This window comes from Talpa occidentalis, unplaced genomic scaffold, assembly GCF_014898055.3.
Source record: "Talpa occidentalis isolate TD23 unplaced genomic scaffold, MPIMG_talOcc4v2.1 talOcc4.15, whole genome shotgun sequence".
Taxonomy (NCBI): Eukaryota; Metazoa; Chordata; class Mammalia; order Eulipotyphla; family Talpidae; genus Talpa; species Talpa occidentalis.
This window is the reverse complement of record NW_023601543.1, coordinates 25599120-25626332: the sequence shown is the minus strand read 5'-3', so window position 1 is coordinate 25626332 and position 27213 is coordinate 25599120. Positions and strand designations below refer to the sequence as shown.

Below are 27213 nucleotides of genomic sequence, written 5' to 3'. Positions count from 1 at the left end.
GAATATTTATGGAGAACTTGAGTAACTACACTATTTTCTATGACTACTTTTAACTTTGGTAGCTTGATGTACTATGTACTAAATTATTCGTTTTTATTGATACTAAATATTTGTTTTTACTGATAAGGCAATACATCTTAGAAAGTCGAAGAACATATGATGTGTAATTCTCTTTATTTTGTCCTTTCCTCCTTTTGCCAGTCTAGAGAAAGTTTTTCCCCTCACTCCATTACTGTTCTATTACATGCTTTTTATGCCATCTCTTATAATAGCCACTCAAGTTAAAAAGCAGGTAAAGATTTCATCATCAGGGATGACAGGTTTCAATTCTTTCTTTCTGCACCTTTAATTCAGTTGTCACGTTCCATTTTATTCTGAACTTTAACGTACAGTACCTTTTGATCTCTTGATGTGCTCACTTCTATTCTCCAGTCTTCAAATCCATACCAAGTTTCTATGAGGTGAGAGGTCCTCTTAAAGATCTTCAGGCACAGTCTTCTAAGAAACCATGAACATTTATTTCTACCTAATTCCATGCCCAATTCTCAAAGAAATCCTTCTCTAGAGTTGTTTAACATTTACACTCGGCTTTCTGAACCAGGGCTAGCTTGCTTTTTGGCAGATGTTTTGGCTATACTTAAACACAAATTTTAGAAACATACACTCTTAAGTCCAAGTTAAACTGGACTCATCTTTTGTGGTCATGGTGTTGTTCTTTCCTGTGGATTACTTCCCCTAGTTCCCTGCTCTTAGTGTTACCAGTGTCTGCTGCTACATGTTTTTTTTGCTTCTGTGACAATTTGTCATTCATAAGATAACTCAGAGCCTTTTAAAATGAGTTTTTCATTAGATTGCAAGTGAGGATAAGGTGGTAAATTGGATTGAAAAGAAGAATGTGAATAAACAAATCACTCTACTTTCAAGAAAAAGAAGGTCTTGAGCTAGAAGGGATGGCTGAATAACCAATTATCTACCCTTGTCCCAAGCTGCCTTTTTAGATGGAATGTTTTCTTTTAGCACTTTTGTTGGTCCTGATTTTGAACTTGAAAGACAAGAAAGGCCTCCAAGAAAGTAAATAATCCTCAGTTAACATTTTAGTGTTTTCATTGCGATTAGTGTTAGCTGTGATGAGGATCTTTGTAGATAGGAACTAGAACAATTATCTAAATCAGTGACTAAAATGGTACCCTTTGGAATGTTGGTCTTAGTAGTCACTTCCAAATTTATGCTTTCAAGACATCACTTTCATTTGGTCTTAGAAGATACTGAAAGAAGGCAGATACTTTAGTGATGTATTATTTGGTTTCTTAATTTCCCTTTATTTAACTATTTCTTTATTCATTAAAGTCTCTTCAGGACAGAAGACCATGCTCTATGTCTCCTCAGGATACAGTTACCTCATATGACTATCCCCAGAAGGTAATCTTCATAGTGTTAATCAAGCAGTCAGTTGCAGTGGTCTGAACAAAGGAATAAGTAATTACTTTTTCTTTGCCCTCCATCATACTTAAAGAAGCTGCTTATGTTCTTAAGTATTGTTACACCTTGTTGTGCCTGGCACAGTGATTACTAAATTCATTCAACAAATTGAGAAACTGCTGTGTTCCAGACACTGTTCTGGGTGCTGGTGTTAGACTGCATATTGTCTACTCTGAACCTCTTACATAATGAGATAGTTAATATGAATTACCTGTCAAGTCTCTGCTATTTTAATGAAACTTAAATGGGAAGCTCTATTGTAGATTAGGCCAAGTCTAGGCATCAAAAATGGATCTGAAACCATAGGAGTAAATAAGGTCATCCTGGGATAAGGAAGAAATTGAGAAGTACATCTGGAACAGAACCTATGGATCACCAAATTTTCAAGAAGGCAGAGAAGGGATAGCTAAGGAAGGAGGAGAAGCAGGAGTTTATCATCAAAGCCCTAGGAAGAGACTGTTTCAAGGAGCAAACATGTCAGTTGTTGCCAAGAGGTCAGGCAGCACAAGTATTCACAAATGTCTGTTAGGATTTGTTGCCTTGGAGACTACTGGTGACTTTGAATAAAGTTTCTGATGACCAGAGCGGATAGCAGCTACACTGCAGTGTAGTGGTTAGGAAATGGAGGTTGCCAGCGTGGATTTTGTCTTTAGAAAGAGTTGTCCCATCCATTGAATGTCCCTGTACAACCCCTATTGGGTGTCATGGGGAAGTAGCTCTGGCCTAATCAGAAAAACAAATTGCAGTCTCATAAAGAAAAAAAAGCCATGCTCTCTGCATAGGGAAATATATATGCATATAATAAAATGTTTGTTATAGGTCACTGAAGTAATGTAGGAAACCCAGAACTTACCTTTCTGTGCAGGAAATTGGGCAGATAGATGACAGAAGTGTGGGGGAAACGTCACTGTATGTAATTTTATACTTGATTTTTGAATCATTAATGTATTATTACCTTTTCAAAAAAAGAATAAAAGTTAAAGCTCTGAAATTAATATGGAGACTTCTAAAAGAAAAACTTTTTATAGAGGATTTACATAAGTATTGATTTCTCACTGTTTAGTTAATCAAAATACTATTTCCTGAAATTTAGCATCAGAGACTAATATTGTTTGAGAAACCAAACTTAAGAGTTTTAAACTTTCTTCCACACTTACAGGTGATGGTAAATTCTGCAGCAGTTGGAGCTTCCCGTGCCAATAATGATCCAGCTCCAGTCTTATCTAACTGTGCAACAGCTAATCAAGCTAGTAGTACCACTTCAGTTTCCTCACAGAATGCTATACAGCCTCTATTTGTTTCTCCACCTACACAAGGCAGGCCAGGTAGGTTATTAGTGGTCGCTTTCTTTGGAAGCCTCTTTCCCTATTCATGAATATGTAGATACAACAATTCTAGTTGATTAGATAGGATTACTTTAATTTCCAGTATTTATCTTTTTTAAATATATATATTTAAGATTTATTTATATTTAAATAACTTACATTTATTTATTTAAGCACTGGGTACAGTCGGAAGTGCGGGAGGGTGAGAGAATTCACCAGAGCCAGAGCTGGGAACAGAACAGGCAGACTGATGAAATACACTGCTGAGGGGAGCAGCGGGCGCAGCAGGAGAGGCCTGTCGTGCCATGTGGGACTCTCACCGGTGGCCAGGCTTCGAACGGTGCTGCAGAGGCTGTGGGGCAGCTTCGCAGCCCAGCGCTCAACTGCTGCACCACCAGGGGAGGCCCTGTTTAGCTTTTTTAAATACTTAATAAAGTATGTTCTATAGTCAAAGAACCCATGAGATGTGAGGATAGGTGTTTCAATTGTTTTTGCAAATTTGACTTAATAAGATTTTGAAGCTATATTTTTGCTTACCCCCACTATTTGTAGGACTTGTATTAGTTTCTCAAACTTTGAGTTGTTTTATTATACAGGAATTAAGGGGAGACGGGGTTTCGTGCTTCACAGAGTTCCTGAAAATTTGCTATAAAATACATTTTTGTAAAGTAAATCATTTTCCTACAAATGTCATAATATAGAACTAGGCTCTAGAATTTAAGAGATCTACCTTAGAATCTGGTTTTATAACTCACTACTTATGTATTGAACTTTTTTATCTGTGCACTTGTGGGTACTGTTACTACCCATTTATGAAGTGGTTGTCATATACCAATGAGATAATTAGAATCCTGGTTTTATAACTCACTACTTATATAATTTTCGGCAAATTATTAAACTTCTTTGTCTGTGTGCTTGTGGGTACTGTTACTACCCATTTATGAAGTGGTTGTAAGTACCAGTGAGATAATTTGAAATTCTCAGAACTGGAAAGGTGGTGGCAACAGTAGCATAGCTTTTCAATCTGACACCCCCATGTAAAAATGAAAATAGCAAAGCCAAAACCCACGAACAACACTTAATAAATAGGTGACACACTATCTCCAGCAAACCCAAAATTTAAGCAGGGAGGGACAAACCACTAGTCATAAGACCTGCATGTTATCAGGGTCTGTGTGGGAGCAAGTAGTTAAGCATCATGGATATTGTCTTTGGACCCGAGAAAAGAAGAATCCCAAAGAGAGTTAATATTTGGAAGGCGTAGCTAAGACCGAGAAGGGATTTGACCTCTTCAGTGTACTGGGTGAGTGCCTTGGGTATATGGTAAAAAGACTGAAGCACTTGGAGCCGTTTGGCCCCTAAAGAAATGCCAAAACTGACCTCCAGGGCTCCCTTTTAGGAAATTGAAATGGAAACTGCCGGGAGTGGAATCAGAAGTAATCAAGATAGGGAAAAGAACAAGTCCAGACTAATGTTGAAAGAGCCAAGAATCTCAGGAAGGAGTCATGTTTTTGAGCACCACAAAAGCAATAGAAATGGGAGCCTTAGGAAATAAGAAAAGTTTTTGTATACCTCACCTGACTCTCAAGTTCATGGAAAAATAAGTTTACCTAAAATCTAGCAGAAAAGCATTAAGGTCAACTACTGTATAAAGATGCTTTAAGACAAAAAAAGCAAAAATCTCTACTGTAAAAGCTTGTCACAAATGTGTCCATTGAACAGAACCAAGCTAAAGTAAACTAAGCTAACAATGCAAAATGAGCTTAGAGCATTTAGTCTCTTGCATTAATGAAATAATTGAGAACATTAAAGAATATCATAGGCCAGAATTAGAAAAACTCAGATTAGGTAACAACTCAGGAAAACATTAGAAATTAAAAGTAATTTCTGTAATGAAGACTTAAAAGGAACAGGACCAAATTTAAGATTATTTATGCATACAAGAACTGGGGTGTAGGCCAGAGGTGCGGGGGTGAGAGGATTCGCCAGAGGGAGTGGGGAGCAGAACAGGCAGCTCTACTGAAATACACTACTGAGGGGAGCAGCATGCAAGAGAGGAGAGGTCTGTTGCTCCATGGGGATCAGCTCCCTGGCCGGGGATCGAACTTGTGCTGCAGAGGCTGCCGATAGCTTCATAATGTTGAGACTAACCACTGCACCACCAGGGAGGCCAAATTTATACAACAGATAATGCTTTAGAAGAAGATTAAGAAAGGGAAGAAATATAAAATGAAGTTAGGCAAAGGAACTCAAATGCTAGGTAGAAATCCTGATGCAGAAAACCAAAGTAAGTTAAAGGAACAAGTAATAAAAACTAGAATCCAGAAAGCTTTGGTGAAATTTTTACATACTGAAATATGAAATACTCTGCATCGCTGACAATATTTACTTAAAACAACCACTAGGATATTCTAGTGAAATGACTGGACTTTAAAGAAAAACAATCCTCTGATTATCTTGATCAAAGAACCTATAGGAGTATAAAGGAAATATAATCATGATACTTTGACAGCAATACTTTATGCTGCAAGAAATTAGAGCATAATTTTAGATAATGAATCGATGAACCAAAGACTTTATACCTATCCAAACTGATTTTCAAACCTAAAGAGCAGTTTGTAAGAATTCAGAGTATTTGCATGAGCTCTTTCTGAGGAATCTACTAATGCAATACTGTCAAGCAAGGTATCATTAGCCACATGTGACAAATTTTAAATATAAAATCTTCAGTTGTCAAGTGCTCAAAGCTATATATGACTAGTGGATATTTGTTGGACAGTACAGAAATAGAATACTTCTACCATCCCAAACAGTTGTTTTGGATGGACCACAGTAAACCAGAGAATGAATTTTGACTGTTAGACTGCTGAGACAATTAGAGACATAAACATAAGTAGTATTAAATATAGAATTAAGACAAAATGAAACCCAAGAGATTGAGAATATACTATGTTAAATAAAGCCTTTTGTTTGGGCAGTAGAAATAATATGGTGATTTTTTAAAACAGGAGAATTGAGGAACCATGTGCCCAAATCATTGTTTAATGCTCTCAGTCATCATATCAGGTTCTTTATCTAGATCCTCAGTTCTGAGGATTTATTGTAAGCCAAAACAAATTGGGAGTATGGAATGTTCTAATTTTGCTTTGTGTCCTTGCAAACTGGGAGCCTCAGTATTGAAGAAAGGTAATACGGTGGTAATAAAGAGTAAATAAAAGCACTTATGGCCTCCAATTGGAATTGGGAATATCAGTATAAAGAGACTATTCTATCTTCAATGTGTGTTTATTTCCTAACTGACCACTGAAAAGACTTTAGAAACAATGAGTATCTTTAGCATTTAGTCTGTTGTCTTAAAATACCAGTTCTCATATACAAAACAGATTTCATGGAGAAATGGCTGCTTCCAAGTCTGGGCAGGAAATATTCAAGATAAGCTTAGAAGCTATCGTAGACTGGGGTCATGTCAAAGGACTCAGGAGCCATCTTGAAATGGCTTCCACCTGGCCAAAGCTGAAACACCTCAACAGTGATCATTGCAATAGATTAGAACATATTAAATATATTAAAAGTTCCTAATGATATTTTTAAAATTGGTTACCTTAAGAGGATGATAGGAAACCAATTCATTTTCTTGAAAACTGGAAAATAAGGTGAGAGATTGAGGGGAAATGTTCCTACTATTCAGTGGGAAAGAAGTGGCAGAATATAATCATTTTGCAGCCTTAATGGATGGGTATTTAACAGATGTTAGCAGTTGCTAACATCAGTAATAGACATTGCCTACTTAGATGTGCCAAAGAAATCAGTCCTATGTTTAGTTTCCTAGGTCTAGTTATGCTTATTTGCAAGAAATGCAGAACATGTTGAATTGCGCTATGATTATATAGTCCACAGAATTCTCCGTGTAAACTCAACAGGTCAAAAGGACCCAGGTTGTTTGAAAAGAAAAACTAAGAAGAATGGAGTAAGGGACAATAGGTCAAAAGGGATTCAAGATTCTAACTTTAAATCGTATCTGAGGATTCACATTTGGGTGATACCACACTTAAAAAAGAAGCATTTCCTTAAAATGGAAAGGATAATGGTTAATTATGGTGGAAGGGAGAGAGTTGGGATTGGGGTGGGGCACATGGAAGTTCTATGGCGTGGTGGCAAAGTTTCAGTTCTTGACCTTGAGAGTATTCACTTTAAAACAATTCATTAAATCATATATTTGATTTGTTACTTATTTGGTTTATAATAAAAACAATTGCTTAGCACAGTGCCTGGAACAAAAATATACACTATATGTTAATGGCCACAGAAAGTTTTATTGGAAATGTTAATATAGACCTGGCTTTATTACTCTGTAAAGGGAAAGTACTGACTTCTGATTCCAAAAGCACATGTCTGAGCTTAAAAAAAATCAAGTGATAAGGTGAATCAATCGTTATAATGTCTCATTTGTGAAGAATCATTGAAAGCTTACCCTTTAAATGCCAGATTTGTGTTCTGTGTAGTTTCTTCTAAAAATGTATACTGCCTTCATTTATTTTCCATTTTGTTCTTTGAATCTCTTATGAACCTCAGGTATGCCTCTACCAGGTCATGACTGCTTTTTTTAGTTTTTTATCATTCCTGTCAGTTATCCACATGAAACAGCTCATGTCTCCCGTTGTGTTAATTCATGTCTCTGGCAGCCACATCCCATCCTCCTTTAAGTCATTTCTTAGCAGCCAGGTAACCAGGCTAAGCTTGCCTTTAATATCAGTTTCCTAACTCATCACCATTAAATTCTGTTAACTGGGTTTTGGTAACTATTCCCAAGACTTGCCAGGGCTGGGACCAGTGACTCACATTTCCTGGGTGCAAAATGCAAGGGAGTGCCAAAACACCATAGTGAGCAAGATAAATGATACTTTACGCTATTTAAAAAAATCAAAATGTATGTAAAAAATCCGCAATAGACTATCAAAATTTTAAATAAGGAGGATTTTTGGGCAAGGCTTATGGTGAGTTGAGGTATTTATCCTGAGATCATACAGTACAGGCTTGGATCCTGTCTTTATAAAGTTTCGATATCCACGATGCATTAATTTGGTGGTCCCTTAACTTTAGTACCTCAGTGTATCTTAGTCCCAGCCCTGCCCAGTGATCTAGAGATCTGTGGGGCTTACTGTTTTTCATGTTTTTTTCTGAAATGTCCTGAGGCAGACTACAGTTTCCTGGACAGGGGGAAATAGCATTTTGAATGTGGTTGGTTTTCATTAGTATTTTAGAAAAATTTGTTTCAGTTGTCCTAGAACCATCCCTCCCTTAAATTATACCCATTAAGCCTGTGCAGATGCTTGCGCATCTCTGGAGCAATTGGAAGTTATAAAACTTTTTTGATAAGGGCTTTTTGTAATATGTATTTACAAGGAAGGTGAATTCAGGCAAAGTAACCTCCAAATCTCTGATACCTTTGATTCTCTCACATCTGTGAGAACTTGTTTAGCTACCTGTTTGTCTAGAAGTTGATTTTTTACCTAGCGATCATAATCACATTCTATCTTTAGCTAATTTATTCCATTTGCAGTGTGTTAGTTTGAAAGGAATAAGAAAGGAGCTTTGTTGAAGAAGCCATGATTTTATAGAAAACAAACCCATATAAAGCCTTTAGAACATTTGGAGATGTTCTGATTATTAAATTGATCTTCCACCGCAAAAGTAGAAATCTCTACATATGACAACACTCCCAAGATTTGAGCAAGATTTTAAAATTTACTGTAAATACAGTAAAATTCATGTGTTTTTGAGTTTTTGGCACTGCATAGAGCTGTATTTTTTAGTATTTATGTCAGTGACTGAAACTGTAGATTACTTCTAAAACTTGGCCTTCAATTCCTTTCACTGAAGTACCTGAAAAACAAATTTTTACTTTGTGTGGCCTGTTCCTATACTAAACTATCTGTTCTGAAACTGAATTTAAGCCTTTATTGAACAAATGGATGATTTGCTGTACTTCTAAGGGTTAAAATTATAGTACAAGAAACACAATGATAAAATCTAGTACTTAAATTTCTAAGTTGACTAAAATGATTTATTTCTAGTAACTGAAGGGTTGTATCATCCATCTTTTGCTGGAACGTTTAACAAATTTATCTGTCATACTGTGTATGCATGAAGATACTTATTTTTACTAGAGTGGAACTACATTGTTTCCTTCATTGTCACAGAGCAATGTATTCACGTTTAAACATTTGAATTTTTTTAAAAGATTTATTTATGCATACAAGAGCTAGGGTACAGGCCAGAGATGTGGGGGATGAGAGGATTCACTAGAGACAGAGTGGGGAGCAGAATAGGCAGACTGAAATACATTGCTGAGGGGAGCAGCAGGCAAGCCAGGAGAGGTCTGTTTCACCATGTGGGTTGCTCCCTGGCCACCCGGGGATCGAACTCATGCTGCAGAGGCTGGGGATTGCTTCATAGTGCGGTGCTTAACCCCTTGCGCCAACAGGGAGGCCCAAACATTTGAATTTCTTATGTCAAAAACAAACTCATAAAATGAGTTGTTTTTAAACAATAGTAACAGGCATAGAAAGTTAAAATGGGTAAGATATACCATCCAGCATGTTTGTTTCAGTTTCTGGTATATCGTTACAAATGGAACTCATGATTTAGTTCCTTATATTCCTTTAATGCTATGGGTAGAAATTGGTGGGATTGGGCCTTCCCGTTGGTGCAGCGGTTGAGCGCTGGGCTGCGAAGCTGCGCACAGCCTCTGCAGCTGCTGCCGGCAAGCGTCCCACTTGGCGCACAGATCTCTCCTGCCGCGCCCACTGCTCCCCTCAGCAGTGTATTTTGTCAGTCTGCCTGTTCTGTTCCCCGCTCTGGCTCTGGTGAATTCTCTCACCTTCCCGCACTTCTGACTGTACCCGGTGCTTGTATAAATAAATAAATAAATAAATCTTTTAAAAAAAGAAATTGGTGGGATTACTTAAGTCCATGATCTGTGCAATTGAGTCTCTTACTAGTTTTTGCATTTTGTGATTTGACTAACAATGGCAGATTGAAAGCATTGTTAACTTTGAATTGAGTATTAAGCCAAGTTAAAACTTTCTTTAATGGTATTTTTTTATATACCTGTTAGCCCATGTTCAAAAGTCTTGATTGAGCCCTGCTGCTTCCATTTTTTCCCCTTTAATTTTAAGTAATTTCCTTAATTCAGAATAACCTGTAATGAATTCCCAGTTTTCAGCCCACAGGCAGTTCACCTTTCAAGTTTTTGTTTATAAGTCAAATTATAAGAATTAGAGTTGTTTGACCATACTGGAGACACACAAGAATTTGTAAAAGATGAACTACTGCTTTTTTTAAAAAAAAAAAGATTTTATTTATGCATGAAAGAACTAAGGTATATGCCAGAGGTGCAGGGGTGAGAGGATTCACCAGAGACAGTGTGGGGAGCAGACTGGTAGATCTACTGAAACACAACGCAGAGGGGAGCAATGAGTGAGACAGAAGAGGTCTGCTGTGCTATATGTAGGTTAGCTCCCTGGCCAGGGATCAAACTTAGGCCACAACAGGTGATAGCACTGAAGACAACCCTCCACTACCCACCAGGGAGGCCCTGAACTGCTGCTTTTAAGGTGTTAGTTGTGCATTGTTACTTACTTTTGTTTCTTTTTTCAGTGATTCCTTCATCATCCTATCCATATCTCCCTGCTTCTATTCCTGCTGCTGCTGCTGCTTCTCTACCTGTTCCACCACCTCTTCCTCCTCCTTTTGAGGTAGGAGAGGCACCAAACTTACCACCACCACCACCACCTTATTCCTGTGATCCAAGTGGTAGTGATCTGCCTCAGGGTAAGTAGATTTTGAGGTTTGTGTATAGATTGATTGGGTCTGAAAATTAAATTTAAGTACATCTCTATTTGGTTGTCCTGTGAGGTAGAGTTGGGGTCCTATGGAAATTGACCTCAGAGTATAATGCTAGTTAAGTGACTAAGGAAAGGAGCAGTTTTAAGCTGGGAACATCTTATATACAATCAAGAAGTGGATGGTTGAGCTGACATATGTTGCTTTTTTTTTTTTTTTTTTTTTTTTTTTTTTGTAGCTACATGTCTGCTCTGAACAGGATTCTCAACCAGATTTCTTCTATTTTCTTGAAAAGCAGGAGTTGCTATAAAAATCTTCACCATGTCTTAAAGTCTTACCACAAGTATCTGAAATTGTTGCAGTCTTTGATATTTAGGATTCTAATTGAATTTTATGAAAATTTGGAGAGGGTTTTATTTATTTTTTGGTGGGGGACGGATTGGGGTCCTGATCTGCCTTGATACCTGCCTTGTATTGTTTCCTTATGAAAACTAAGGAATAGCTTTCCATTAACAGTTCTTTGTTAAACCTCAGTTTGACAGTATTTCTCAGAGAATTGTAGTTGAAAGTTGCTTGTAGCGTCTTTATATTTTCCTTGCTTGTAACAGTCTCTTGATTTTTTTTTTTAATCGCTTCTTTTTTTTTTAGCCCCTAAGTCACCAAGATCTTTTGCAACTCTGTTCTGTTCCTTTACTTTAAAATTTTATCATCTTTATATAGATCATTCCTTCTAGCCCTGGGCTGTTAGTTTCTAGCTACCTGCCAGACATTTTCACTTGTCTTTCATTTCACACTTAGTCTATAATGAAACTCCTCATCTTTATCTCCCTTCTTCTCTCCAGGCCCTGCAGAACAATTGACTCTTTTGAGTTCCCAATTTGTTAATAGTATCATTTCCACCTTAATCTGCCTACTCTAAACACCTGATATCTTTCCTCTTCTGTGGTTGCTTACCTAGCTCCTGCCCAAGATTTACTCAGTACCTCATAATGCTGATTCTGTATATTCCAGCATTTTTGTTATGAAAATATTCAAATATATATGAAAGTTGAATTTATATTTTTGAATTTTATTTTATAGTTTATATTTGGTGCATTTCAAAGTAAATCGTGAGCATCATCATAGCTCCCCTTAAAAACTTCAGCACACATCATTAACTAGTTGGCTATTTTTTTTTTTTTTAGTTGGCTATTTTTTTAATTGTAAAGTTTACATACAAATTGTAAATGTGCTCTGTTGAGCTTTTTTATTTAAGATTTGTTTATCTATGCATACATGAGCCTGGGGTGTAGGCCAGAGGTGCAGGGAGTGGGGTAAGAGGATTCACTAGAGTCGGGAGCAGAACAGGCCAATTGACAGGAATGCACTGCTAAGGGAAGCAGCAGGCAAGACAGGAGAGGTCTGCTGCCGCCATGTGGGCTAGCTACCTGGCTGGGGATTGAACTCAGTGCTGCAGTGCTCAACTCTGTTGAATTTTGACAAATAAATGCATGCATTTGTGTAACTCAGATTCCCACTGAGGTGTATAAAGTAATTCTGTTCTCTCAGTCTCCTCATGTTCCTTTTCAGTCTTAGCTAATTCCATCTCTGCCTCCCCCCAGCGGCAATGATTGTTCTAATTATTTTGTGCCATAGTTTTGGCTGTTTCAGAATTTCATATAAACATGATCACAGTAGTATATACTCTTTGTGAAAGGCTTCTTAAACTCAGCGTAATATTTTGAGTCTTCCATGTTGCTGCATTTATTTTTTTAAAGACTTATTTATTTTATTTATACAAGCACTGGGTACAGTCAGAAGTGCGGGAGGGTGAGAGAATTCACCAGAGCCAGAGTGGGGAACAGAATAGACAGACTGACAAAATACACTGCTGAGGGAAGCAGCGGGCGTGGCAGGAGAGGTCTGTTGTGCCGTGTGGGACCCTCGCTGGCAGCCGGGGATCAAACTGGCGCTGCAGAGGCTGCGGGCAGATTCGCAGCCCAGCGCTCAACCGCTGCGCCACCAGGGGAGGCCCTATTTTTTTAATTAAATACAATATATTTTTATTTGATTTTACTTGAAGATTCTCTCTCACCTACTGCTGATGTTTCCATAGAAAGGCCTATACTCCATCAGCTTTGAGTGAGTTGTCACTGGTTTCATAGTTGTAGTAGTTTTTGTTGTACACCATCCAGAACTTAGGATGTACTTGCCTTTTAAGTTAGATATAGATTTATATCCTAACTCTGACAGTTGTTGTATGAGGTGGAGCAAGTTACTGTTGCTGCATTTATTAGTCCACTTGCTTTTATTACTGAGGAGTATTTCATTATGTGAATATTTCACATTTAGTCCATTCTTATGTTAATGGACTTCTGGCCTATTTGCAGTTTAGAACTGCTGTGAACACAGCACTATGAAGCTATCCAGCCACTGCAGTATGAGTTCTATTCCCGGCCAGGGAGGTGACCCACATGGTTCAGCAGACCTCTCCTGTCTCTCCCGCTGCACCCCTCAGCAATATGTTTCAGTAGATCCACCTGTTCTGCTTCCCACTCTGTCTCTGGTGAATCCTCTCACCCCCGCATCTCTGGCCTGCACCCCAGCTCTTGCATGCTCGTGTTGTGTGTGTGTGTGTTTTATAAGAAACTGCTAGTCATTTTTCTAAAGGTATACCTTGTCTTTTTCTACTTTTACAAGAATTCTGTGTACCTAGTATTTACTTCTAAGCCTTTGTTAACTTGGTGATTCTACTCAAATTCTGTATCTACTTTCCCCTCTAATTTTCTGTTCAAATGCAATTAATTTCACAATACTCCCCCCCATTGAAATTCAGCTTGCTGTTTTTAAGTTCCTATATTTCTTTTTTTGTACCTTTTGTTAGGATACAAGTCACATAACATGAAAGTCACCTCTTTAAAGTTTTTTTTTTTTGGCAGTTTTTTCACAAATATGTGCAACCATCATAACTATCTGATTACTGAACATTTTTATAACCGTCACCAAAGAACACGCTATACTCATTAGCATTCACTCATTTCTTCCCTGGCCAGCACTGATCTACTTTTTCTTCATACAGATTGGCCTGTTCTGAGCATTTCATGTAAATGGAGTCATATCCTATGTGATCTTTGGTTACTGGCTTCTTTCACTTAGCATGATGTTTTCAAGGTTCATCATATGCTAGTACTTCATATTTTATGACTGAATAATACTCCAATTTTTTGGATATACCACATTTTATCATTTTGATATTTGGTCATTTCCACTTTTACTATTGTGAATAATACTGCTATTGATACTTTCATACAGATTTTTTAGTGAAGTCTGCATATACCAAGAAGTAGGTTAGGTTCTCATGCACTTGTGAATTTTATCTTTTCATATTCTTTAGCTTGGGTATTATTTTCCATGTGATAGTAAAAAGCATCAAATTTGTGTTTTGAAAGTGGCACTATATGTATTTGTATGCATCGGTGTTCTTCAAATTTAGAGTTTTTCTGAGTGTTCATTTGTGTAACACAAGTTATATTGTTTTATAAGAATGTACATGGACCTCAAGTCAGTTAGTAAAGATACTTTGAGATATAATTAGAATGCTAAAACTATTTCCTCCTACCCTGGTACATGTTTTTGTTTGTGAAATATTAAATTCTGTATTTGGAGAAATTTTATCATCTTAGAATATAACTTCTTTCAAGTTAACCTTGCTCATTGTCTCCTCTTTTTGGCATTGGAGTGGTGGTGTGTTAATCATGTCAAATAAAAAGATGAACTGTTTTGTACGGTGCAAGTTGTCTCAGTAGATATCACTAGTCTTAACATTGTTACTATATAGTAGTTCTGTTATTTGAAGACCAATGTGATTACTTATTTAATAGATTTGCATTAAATTTTGGTCTTGAGACAGGCAAGAAAATGCTTTTACTGGGTTCTTTCTAAATATTAGCAGAGTGATATTCCTGTAACATGTCAAATAAGAATATGAATAAAATGTTTGGTGATTAAATCTTGGATCAGAGAATAATCTTACCTCTAACTCTAGGAAATGATTGTTTAGGGTAGAATTGATGAGGGTGGTATTGATCTGGGATGACTGTATTTGTATTTACCTTAATCAAAGCTAAAAGAGAAGCTACGTTAGTTCTAATTGCTAATGTCATCTACTCATTAAATTAAAATTAAAATGTTAATTTTTTCATTTTAGATACAAAAGTTTTGCAGTACTACTTCAATCTGGGATTGCAGGTAAGGGTCATGTTAAAATTGCTTTATAAACTATATTAAAATTATAGTCAGGCTCTTGAATTTTAAAAGCCAGAGACTGAAGGACCTAAAAGGTTTACTTCTTTCTATCTATTTTTTTAAAGATTTATTTATTTATGCATTAAAGAACTGGGGCATAAACCAGAAGTGCGGGGTGGGGGGGAGTGAGAGGATTCATCAGAGTGGGGAGCAGAACGGGCAGACTGACTGAAATACACTGCTGAGGGGAGCAGCAGATGAGACAGGAGAGGCCTGATGCGCCATGTAGGTAGCTCCCTGGCTGGCTGGGGATCAAACTCATGGTGCAGTGGCTGGTGATAGCTTGATATGCTGTCTTTAACCCCTGCACCACCAGGGAGGCACCTGGTGCCTCTGAGATATTTCTGAAGATGTATATAGGTCATTTTTCTACTTTAGCCTTCCTGTACTTCAGTAATTTTTTTATATAAAAATAGTTGTTAAGAGAAAGACATCCAAGGAATCCAAATAGGAAAAGAAGTCAAACTATCACTATTTGCAGATGATATGATAATATACATAGAGAACCCCAAAATCTCCACAGAAAAACTAATTCAACTCATCAATCAATTCAGTAAAGTGGCAGGATACAAAATCAACACGCAAAAGTCAGTAGCCTTCCTATACACAACAATAAATCTGAAGAAGAAGAAATCAAAAAAACCACCCTTTTATTATCGAAACAAAAAATCAAATATTTGGGAATAAATCTAACAAAAGAGGTAAAGGACCTATACAAAGAAATATAAAACACTGTTAAAAGAAATAGAAGAAGACACAAAGAAATGGAAAGACATCCCCTGCTCATGGATTGGAAGAATAAACATTATTAAAATGGCCATCCTACCAAAAGCAATATACAGATTCAATGCTATTCCAATCAAAATCTCAATGGCATTCTTCAAAGAAATAGAACAATTATTGATGAAATTCATATGGAATCACCAAAAACCCCGAATAGCCAAAGCTCTACTGAAAAAAAAAGAAGGAAATGGAGGCATCACACTCCCAGACTTCAAACTATACTACAAAGCCATAATCATCAAAACTGCATGGTATTGGAACAAGAACAGACATACAGACCAATGGAATCGAATAGAAAATCCAGAAATAAACCCACAGATTTATGGTCAACTAATCTTTGACAAAGGAGCAAAGACTATGCATTGGAGCAAAGAAAGTTTGTTCAATAAATGGTGCTGGGAAAACTGGGTCGCTACATGCAAAAGAATGAAGCTTGACCACTACCTCACACCATACACAAAAATCAACTCAAAATGGATTAAAGAACTAGACATAAGACCTGAAACCATAAAATACATAGAAGGAAATATAGGCGAAACACTACGGGATTTGCACATCAAAGACATCTTTACAGACACATCACCCAAAGCAGTGATAGTGAAGAGAAAGATAAACAGCTGGGACTACATCAAATTAAAGAGCTTCTGCACAGCAAAAGAGACAATAACAAAAACAAAGAGAAACCCCACCAACTGGGAGAACATTTTTGCACCCAACACTAATGATAAAGGACTGATCACAAAAATCTGCAAAGAGCTGATGAGACTCAGCAACAACAAAGAAAATAATCCAGTCAAAAAATGGGCAGAAGAGCTAAAAAGAAACTTCTCTGAAGAGGAAATGCAATGGCCAACAGACATATGAAAAAATGTTCAACATCACTTGTCATCAGGGAAATGCAAATCAAAACTACCATGAGATACCATCTCACACCAGTGAGAATGGCACATATTAAAAAAACTAGCAACAACAAATGTTGGCGAGGATGTGGAGAAAAGGAACTCTTGTGCACTGTTGGTGGGAGTGCAAACTGGTCCAACCACTATGGAGAGCTGTGTGGAGATTTCTGGACCTACTAAACATAGAGCTTCCATATGATCCAGCAATTCCACTCCTAGGTATTTATCCAAAGGACACAGAAACATCAATTCCAAAGAGCACCTGCACTCCTATGTTTATAGCAGCACTGTTTACAATAGCTAAGCTTTGGAAACAACCCAAATGCCCAAAAATAGATGACTGGATCAAGAAGATGTGGTACATATATACCATGGAATATTACTCAGCATTCAAAAAAGATAAACACATGCAATTTGCAGCAACATGGATGGCACTGGAAGGGATCATGCTCAGCGAAATAAGCCAAAAAGAAAAAGAAAAATACCGGATGGTCTCACTCATAGCAGGAATCTAGAAAACTTAAATAAGGGACCAGGAAAATGAATATAAGAAAGTGAAAATCAAAATCAACAAAAAACTATGAACCAGAGACACTTTTTGGGGGGTGGGGGGCGTTAGGGGAAGGATTGGGGTCAGAATGGGGCGTTTGCAATTGTATGGGGGAATATAAAAATAAAATTTAATATTTAAAAAAAAAAATAGTTGTTAAATTGTGTTGAGTGTGAACTTTAAGTAGCACAACTTTAGCACCATTAAACTCCATTTTTAAATCATATGCCAGGCTTTTACTATGTTTTTATCTCAAAATAATAAATTATTCTACTTAGAACATTCATGTGGCTATCCCTGCATTTTATGTGACAAGTAGACTTAGTGACATGTAAAGAGTGGTATTACATGGTGTTTTTTTTTTTTCCATTTTTGACTAATGCTTTTAAAGTTTTTTATCAAAGTGCATCCTTGGTTTACATCCTTTTTAGTACTTGGAAGTATATAGATCTTTCCCTTCAGGTGCTGTCACCTTAGTGCACCTACCACCAAAGCACCTATATATAGTCTTCCCCCATAGTCCGGTGTGCTCTCTGCCTACACTGTTCTCAGCCTTCACACCCCCACCCCAAATGCCTCATTTCTTTTTCTTTTTCTTTTTCTTTTTTGTGGTACCCTTGCTGGCAGCCCGGGAACGAACCGGCGCTGCAGAGGCTGTGGGCAACCCAGCACTCAACCGCTGCCCACCAGGGGAGGCCCCCAAAGGCCCCCAAATGCCTCAGTTCTATATCAGCTTTCAAGGGTTGTTTTTTTTTTTTTTTTTTAAAGATTTATTTATTTATGCATACAAGAGCTAGGATACAGGCTAGAGGTGTGGAGGGGTGGCGAGAGGATTCATCAGAGACAGAGTGGGGAACAGAACAGGCAGATTGACCGAAGTACACTGCTGAGGGGAGCAGTGGGCAAGCCAGGAGAGGTCTGCTGCAGCATGTGGGTTGCTCCCTGGCTGGCCGGGGGATCAAACTCATGCTGCAGTGGCTGTGGACAGCTTCATAGGTTGTGCCTTAACCCCTTGCACCACCAGGGAGGCCCCTCAAGGGTTGGTTTTTAAAGGGTGTTTGACCTGTTACTCAGTTTCTTTGTATTCCACATGTGAGTGACAACACCCTGTATTTTTATCACTGGCATTTGTTGGTATTTTTTTAATATGGGTCATTCTCACTGGTGTGAGATATTCAACAATATGAATTTTTCTTTATTTTATATCATGATATTGATTGCCTGTATAATTTTCCATCATGAATATAACAAAATTTGTTCATCTGGTTTCCTGTTGAATATTTAGATTACTCAGTGTTTTTGCTTTTATTTTTATTTCTAAAATTTGCTTTTTTAATTGAGATAGTATTGGTTTACAACACTGTTTATGATTTATGGATATAGGTCCCCATCTCTTCAGATGTATATTACCCCACCACACCTTCCACCAAAGCCCCCAAATCCTCCACCATAGTCCATTAGGTCTCCTTCCCGCCTTTGTTCCTCACTCTCCTGCTCTGATAGCCTCAGTTCTGCTTGGGTTTAGTTTTTCTGTTCTCTTGTTTTGTTTCTTTATATTCCACTTATGAATAAAATCATCTGGTATTTGTCTTTCTGTTTACTAGTTTCAGTTAGCGTAATCCCCTCCTCCATTCATGTGTACAGGTCGTTGTGTATATTCTGTTTTCCTTTGGGTGCTTTCCTAAAAGAATTCCTTTGTTCAAATGTGAAATACACATGCTGCAAAAGATCTTAATGTAGTAGAGAATAGATTTTCCATGTTTGTTTCTTTTTTCTTTTTTTGCCCAAGTGTTACCACCACAACTACTGGCACTCCATGGTCTATGTACCACAGATGCAGCAGCAACAGCAGCTTCATGTGGAGAATTATCCAGTTTATACTGAGCCACCTCCTATGGTAGATCAAACTGTTCCTCAGTTGTACAATGAGGTGGGGAGACAAGATGGCACACCAGGAGAAGCATCAGCAAATGGTGAGTAACAAGATTGCCTTTGGAAAAGATGACTGGATTTTATTCTGTATAATCTAATAATGGCCTTCAGATGTTTCTTTAGGTTAATATATTAATTAGGTGAACATTTCTCAAAATATGGTGCCCATGCATACCTTGTCCCTGAGACCCTGTTAAGGGATTCATGAGGCCAGAAGTATTTATCATTTTACACATATATTATTTGTCCCTTTGATTGTGTTGCATTTCATTTGAGGGAACAAAAATCAGTGCTCTCTAAAACTGCTGGCATCTAAGCACAAAACAAGGTGGTGGCACTAAACTATGCTAGTAATCAGTATCTTCCTCTCTTGCACAAACTTGTGATACAGAAATGCCAGTTTTTATGTTATCAAAGGCATTCTTTTTTACTAAAACTTTATACTTGCATCATTGTCCTTAATATTTGGCATAACAGAATGGGAAATACTCATAAAGCACTCTGCATACTCAAGTATGATGATCAACTTAAAAGGATTTATGCAGTTATAAGCTGAGCTAGCTGACTTTTCATGCAACACTTTTTACTTGAAAGAATGATAGGTCAACCATGTTCAGACTTATAGATCTGGCAGACATTTTCTCAAATGTCTCAAATGAACAGTGTGAGCCTCTCATTTCATTAACATATATTTGTTGTCAAAGATAAAAACTCAACTCTCAAATATTACAATTTTGAACACTTGTATCTGCCTTCATGACCATGACAGCTTCCTGATACTCAGCACTTATCATAAATTATGGGACTATTAATGAATGTCATTTTTTACATTGTGTAATGAAATGTGTCAACATTTGGGAAATCTCTATAACTCAGTGATACAATGAGAAAACATTTTCCTAATTTCCAGTGTATGATGTTACCTATATATGATTATGTTAAAAATCTTATCTAAAGTACAAGGTACGACAACGAATTTTAATGTGTGAAAAGTTCACGGTGCTACTCACCTTTAAGAAACTACTTACTCCTCCCCTGGTAGCACAGCGGTTGAGCGCTGGGCTGCGAGGCTGCCCGCAGCCTCTGCAGCGCCGGTTCGTTCCCCGGCCGCTGGTGAGGGTCCCACCAAAAAAAAAAAGAAACTACTAACATCAGAGCAATCCTCAATTATCTGAAATGACTAGTTATTAAGAAAGTCTCTTTTCCAACTATGTATTTTATGAAACCAAATTTCTTATATTTCAACCAAAACAATATATAACAGGTTACAGAAATAGAACTGAGAATCTAGTTGTCTTCTAGTAAGCCATATATTAGATGTTTGCACAAGTGTAGAATGCCAAAATTTTTTTTTGTTTTGGAAAATGAACTAAAGTTTCAAAAAGTTTTTATTTGCATTAATATATGATTGGGTTATTTATGAATTAATATTTCTAATTTTCTCAGTTTAAATCCTAATGGTAAATATTGGTAGATACAACCCATATAAACAAAACTATTTGGAGTCCTCTCCAAAATAGGAGAGGACTATACATTCTTGAATGTATAGGGATCCTGAGACCAAAAATCTGAGCCACCATACTAGACCATGAGTATGGTTGCTCTCTGAGTTTACAGTATAATAGATGGGAAGATATTTTGAAGAATTTAAATGGGATCTTTGGACTGTCCTCCTCAGAAGGAATGAGCAAGGAGATAGAGAAATTGAACTAACCAAATCTGTGGCCCATTCTAGCACAGCAATTTGATGGTTGTATCACAGCCAAGTTTCTTAACCTCCCTAAGCCTGATTTTCTGTAAAGTGGGAGATACTTTACTTGCCAAAGTTGTTACAAAAACTAAATATACAGTCATGTACCATGTAATGACATTTTGGTCAAAAACCGTCAACATATATGGTCCCCAAAATTCCTGCTACCTAAAAATAGAGCATCATGACTTCATAGCATTTTACATTGGCCTCATTGGCCTCATGTGTCCCGCATTTACTGTGTCTCTTGAAAACACCATTTTCCCCTGTGCTTGATTTAATCTTGTGTCGTTTTATTCATTTCCCCTAAGTCTACAAAGCTCACTGCCCATGTTGCCAGTAAAAGGCCATACCAAGTGACTGACCTAGAAACAAAATTAAAAGTGATTAGGACTATGAAAGTGGAAAGTCAGTGACAGTTATTGCTCCCCAGTCAGGCGTGTCCCATTCTATCATAGATATAATCTTGAGTAACAAGCACTAAGAAACAGAGGCTGTTGAAGTAGCTGTTTCATTGAAAACATTAGACTTACAAAAAGTCAAAAAGAGCCTATTTCAGATACAGTGAAATTTCTAATGATCTGGATTGAAGACCAGACATAGAAACATAGTCTTTGCCAACACCATGACCATCATGACCAAAGCAAAAAGTTAGTTGAAAGAAAGGCTGGACCTGACTACCATGTCAAATTTATTGCTAGCTCTGAGTGGCTTAAACGATTCAAGAATTGTCATTCACTACATAATTTGAAAGTGAGTGGTGAGTCTGCAAGTGCTGGTGGAATCAGCTGAAGAATTTTTTTAAACTCTTGATACACTGATTTTGGAGGAGTAGTAACTTGCCAGAGCAAATCTTTGGTATGGATGAAACCTCCCTATTCTGAATAGATGCCTGAAAGGACTTTCATTCATAAGTAGGCCAAGTCAATACCTGGGTTCAAGGCTTTAAAGGCAGAATAACAGTTTCACTTGGGGGCAGTTTTGCAGGCTGCAAATTGAAACCCTTTGTGATCTGACACAGTAAGAACCCCAAGGCTTTCAAGCATTTTAATAAACACGCTGCTAGAGTACTACAGGAATACCAAGAAGTCATGGATAACCCAGCTCCTCCTCCAAGAGTCCTTCTTGAATTGCTCTGCCAGTGAAATGGAGAGAAATACTGTTTGGAGAGTTAACATAACTTTCAGGATTTTGCTTATTTTTTTATATATACATATACATAACATATACACTTCATAGATTTGTTTATATGTATAACTATATGTTTCACATATCTATTATATATACTTAATATATATACTTTATATATGTACACATATGTAAACATATGTATACACACTTTATTTTTTATTGTAACTCACATTTGAATCACTAAACAAGTGTCTATGCAGGAGAAGGGTGGGTAGAGAACTGAAAACACTTGTTCTTCCTTAGCCACAGGAGCAAAGTAGAATTAAGACTGGGCCTCAGAACTCCCAACCCAGTCCTGCTCCCTGTACTGAGGTCTTAATCACAAAGATTATATTGTTTTGCTAAGAACATCCTGGACAGTTTCCAGACCTATTTCCACTCATTGCATGGCTTCATCCAGTCTGCTCATCACTGTGTCACAGGAAGGAACTGGAATAGACTCTTTCGAGATTCCATGACTTCCTGGCCCAGGATCACTGTGCTATTTTTTTTTTTTTAAGATTTATTTATTTTTATACAGGAGCTGGGGTACAGGCCAGAGGCGTGGGAGGGTGAGAGGATTCACCAGAGACAGAGTGGGGAGCAGAACAGGCAGACAGACCGAAGACACTGCTGAGGGGAACAGCAGACGAGACAGGAGAAGTCTGCCACGCCATGTGGGAATCTCCCTGGCTGGCTGGGAATGGAACCTGCGCTGCAGAGGCTGCAGACAGCTTCACTGCGCTGTGCTCAACCAGCTGTGCCACCAGGGAGGCCCCTTCCTGACTTTTTGGCTAAGATGTGACTCAGTCTTTTGGCATACTTCCAGTGCTGGTGCGTCCCCTTGAAGAGCTCAACCTTGCCCTCAGAGTCTGGCTCTCCATTTGGAGCAAGACTTTGGACTCATTCATACCTTGGAAGGACTGCTTGAACCGAGTAGCTTTCCCAGCAGAAACATGTTAGGAAAGCAGATTTCCTTTCTTTTCTCCCTTTTTTCCCCAGGCATATTAGTGGTTCTTGAATGTTGGCATTATAGAATCTCATCCCTGGTGGGGTGGTGTGATGTGGCCCATGGTGGTGAAAATTAAAAGTATCAATCTACATTGCATTTTTTAAAAAGTTAACTTTTTAAAGATACTTATTTATGCATACAAGAGCTGGGGTACAGGCCAGAGGTGTGGGGGATGAGAGGATTCACCAGAGACAGAATAGGGAACAGAACAGGCAGATTGAAGTACACTGCTGAGGGGAGCAGCGGGTGAGTCAGGAGAGGTCTGCTGCACCGTGGGTCGCTCCCTGGCTGGCCAGGGATCGAACTCTTGCTGCAGAGGGTGCGGACAGCTTCATAGGTTGTGTCTTAACCCCTTGCACCACCAGGGAGGCCCCTAAAAAGTTAACTTTTATAGAGCTATTTTTATTTGTATAAGCCATGAGATCATGGTATTCTTATTTTTACAGAATGAGTGAATCTAAGTTATCCCAACTAATGAAGAATTTCTTTTTTAACATTTATACAGTCCCTATTAGAAGGGTCAGAACAATGTCTATTTCCTTTGAAACTGACTCGTGGTAGCAAAATTGCTGTAAAATTAAAATGATGCTGGGAACTTAATAACCACTTAAGCTACCTAAGTTATTATTGTATTCAGGAGGTGACAGTAGTTTTTAATTGTCGCAAAGTGATACAGAAATGGTTATTTTGGGTGATACTTGTTATACTGGAAAACTTTTGGGTAACTTCATTGTGATCAATTCTTAGAAGAACTTAATTTCTAAGAAGGAATATAGAGAATATTTATATATTTCGTTTGTTGGTACTAGATCATCCCAAGAAGATGGCTATCTCTAGGTCGAATACATTTGACATATTATATACAGATACATTTAAATTTTTAATATTGGGATATTTTTATATAATATTTTGTTTGAGGTAGCCTGTTCTTACCACTTAACTCCTATCAAGTGCTCCTCATGCCACAATTGTTGTGACCTTTTCTAAATAGTGCAAATTTTTAATCACCTGTAAGAACATCGATTTATGTTGGTGTTTTAGTGGGTCTGTATATAAAGTGTTCTGTATACATTCTTTTTTCAGGTACATTTCCAAATGCTGATCCTGCAAGTGTCCCTCAGGGAACAGTCTATTATCCAGTGATGTCAGATCCCTATGGGCAGCCACCTTTGCCGGGATTTGATTCCTGTATTCCTGTTGTGCCAGATTATCCCTGTGTTGCACCGTGGCATCCAGTTGGCACAGCATATGGTGGTTCTTCTCCTGTTCATGGTGCTGTGAATCCTGGACCAGTTGGTTATATTGCTTCACCTTCCTCAGCTTCTCATTATGTACCTCAGAATATGTAACATTCAGCAGTATGAAGTATTCTTGCACTGCCATTTTTCTTGCTGTTTTTTAATTTTTTAAAATATTTTGTTAGTGTTTAAGTGATTTAGGTAGCTTAAGTGGTTATTATATCTGCCTTTAAGATTATTTTATCTTTTGATTTAAAATAAAGGGCTGCTACTTTGAGCTGTGAATATGGAAATTGGATATACAACTAGCCCCACATTGAACATAGTTGTATTCAGCTGTTCTCATATCAACCAGCTTCTCAACTTTGTATTAGTTAGTTGATGGTACCAATTGATAAAAGGAATGACATCTGAACTATATCTGTGGTTCGAGTCACACATTATATTAAACAATGCAAAATTGGAATGACTGCCACTTTTTTCTAGATTATAAAACATCAGAACCAAGAGCCTTTGCTTCTGGGTAACTGTCTTTATATTAAATGAGAGACCTCTTTAGGATTCTTGAGAATTGTGTTAACTGGGTTGTGTTCTAATACTAATCAGTTTTGAAGGCACATGGTGTTCTGCTTTAGATTTATCCCATATGCTATTGTTTAATGTTGGATTTATGTAACTTTTACTGCACAGTATTGAATTGGTGTCCTTTGCACAGTTAGCAGTAAATAAAAATTAGCATTTAAAATTGCTAAAATGAGTGGGATTTTCTTTTTTGCTTTATTCATGTAAGCAGAGAGTACCAGACGTTTGATCATTCCAATATGTTTTTTCCCTTGGTCCTTTGGTTGCGGAAGAAAGTGAATTCACAGCATAAACTGACAAGGCCAGTTGAAATGCTATTTAGTTTCAAAACATTGCAATGCATACTACTATATCTAGTTCTTTTCCTTTGAGAAGTTCCTTTTTAGGTGTATTTTTATTTTATTTTTTTCAAAGATTTGTTTATGCATACAAAATCTGGGGCACAGGCCAGAGGTGTTGGGGGTGAGAGGATTCACCAGAGACAGTGGGGAACAGAACAGGCAGGTTGACCGAAGTACACTGCTGAGGGGAGCAGTGGACAAATCAGAAGTCTGCTGTGCCATGTGGATTGCTCCCTGGCCAGCCGGGGCATCGAACTCGTGCTACAGAGGCTGCGGACAGCTTCATAGGTTGTGTCTTTTTTTTTTTTTTTAAAGATTTATTTATTTATTTATTTATTTATACAAGCACTGGGTACAGTCAGAAGCGCGGGAGGGTGAGAGAATTCACCAGAGCCAGAGCGGGGAGCAGAGCAGGCAGAAGGACCGAAGTACACTGCTGAGGGAAGCAGCAGGCGGCAGGAGAGGTCTGCGCGCCATGTGGGACCCTCCTCCGGTGGCCGGGGAGCAGCCGGGGATCGAACAGGCGCTGCAGAGGCCGCAGGAAGCTTCGCAGCCCAGCGCTCAACCGCTGCGCCACCAGGGGAGGCCCCATAGGTTGTGTCTTAACCCCTTGCGCCACCAGGGAGGCCCAGGTGTAATTTTTTTTAAATCCATAAGTCCCATGTGGAACATTAATCTACATTTATTTTCTCATTGTCCTTTTAGTAGTTGTCATACCTCGCAATTTTTGTTTTTAGACTTGTATCTTTCTAGGCCTGCCTGACTTTCTGTGTCTTAATTTCATCACCCTTTCTGCCTTTTCCCTTTACCCAAAGACTGTAAGCTTTTCTCTCTCAGTTCTCCTCTGAGGGGTAATTCATTGTGAATGCTTTTGTTGTGTCTCACCTGACAAACAGCTATTTTTAGTGTTCTTTGCAGGCCAAAGCCTCTTTATATTGCCTTCTCTTAAGGTTTTTTATTTTTAAGGTTTATTTATTTATGCATACAAGAACTGGGGTACAGGCCAGAGGGGCAGGGGGGTGTGAGAGGATTCACCAGAGACCGAGTAGGGAACAGAACAGGCAGATCTACTGAAATACACTGCTGAGGGGAGCAGCGGGCAAGTCAGGAGAGGTCTGCTGCGCCATGTGGGTTGCTCCCTGGCCAGGGATTGAACTCGTGCTGCAGAGGCTGTGGACAGCTTCATAGTGCTGCGACTTAACCCCTTGTGCCGCTAGGGAGGCCCAAGGTTTTTTTTTTTTTAAGATTTATGCATAGAAGAACTGGAGTGTAGTTTGTGGTGTAGGCCAGAGGTGCAGGGAATGTGAGGATTCACCAGAGACAGTGTGGGGAACAGGACAGGTGGATTTACTGAACACCTCTAAGGGGAGCAGCGGGTGAGACAGGAGAGGTCTGCTGTGCCAGGCCGTAACAGTGGTAAGTGTGATAACGCTGAGACTTAAGCCCTACGCCACCAGGGAGGCTCCTGCCCTTTCCCACTTTGAACTACACTAATCAAAAAGCTATTGGAGACTGCAAGGCTGCACCAGGTGCTCGAACAGTTGCAAGAACTGAAGTGGAATCCATTGCAAAGAAAATAGCCTAGCTTCAGTGTACTGTTCTACATACCAGGGCCTCCCTGGTGGCGCAGCAGTTGAGCGCTAGGTTGTGAAGCTGCCCGCAGCCTCTGCAGCGCCAGTTCGATCCCCGTCTGCTCCCCGGCCACCGGAGGAGGGTCCCACATGGCGCGCAGACCTCTCCTGCCGCCTGCTGCTCCCCTCAGCAGTGTACTTCGGTCCTTCTGCCTGCTCTGATCCCCTCTCTGGCTCTGGTGAATTCTCTCATCCTCCTGCGCTTCTGGCTGTACCTAGTGCTTGTATGTATAAATAAATAAATCTTAAAAAAAAAAAAAACAAAACCAATGGTAGTCACGACTTCCAAATAAAGTTTATATAAGTACAGTTAAGTCATCATAACAGACATGGAACTGCTTGTGATTTATTTTTTTGTATCCTTGATGTTAAGTCCTTGCTCTACAGGTGTG

The 27213-nt window shown here is 38.4% G+C and overlaps 1 protein-coding gene across 2 annotated transcripts in view; it reads left to right on the top strand.

The window, feature by feature from the left end:
* Positions 1-25023, top strand: part of ALG13 (ALG13 UDP-N-acetylglucosaminyltransferase subunit) — a 72713-nt gene extending 47690 nt beyond the window's left edge. For both annotated transcript variants that reach the window (XM_054695602.1, XM_037511606.2), the window contains 6 exons: positions 1348-1419; positions 2639-2804; positions 10464-10637; positions 14836-14876; positions 18955-19138; positions 24113-25023. In XM_054695602.1, coding sequence (XP_054551577.1) covers positions 1348-1419; positions 2639-2804; positions 10464-10637; positions 14836-14876; positions 18955-19138; positions 24113-24378 — 903 coding nt within the window. In that variant the 3' untranslated portion in view covers positions 24379-25023. The remainder of the gene's footprint in view (positions 1-1347; positions 1420-2638; positions 2805-10463; positions 10638-14835; positions 14877-18954; positions 19139-24112) is intronic.
* Positions 25024-27213: the final 2190 nt, after the last annotated feature.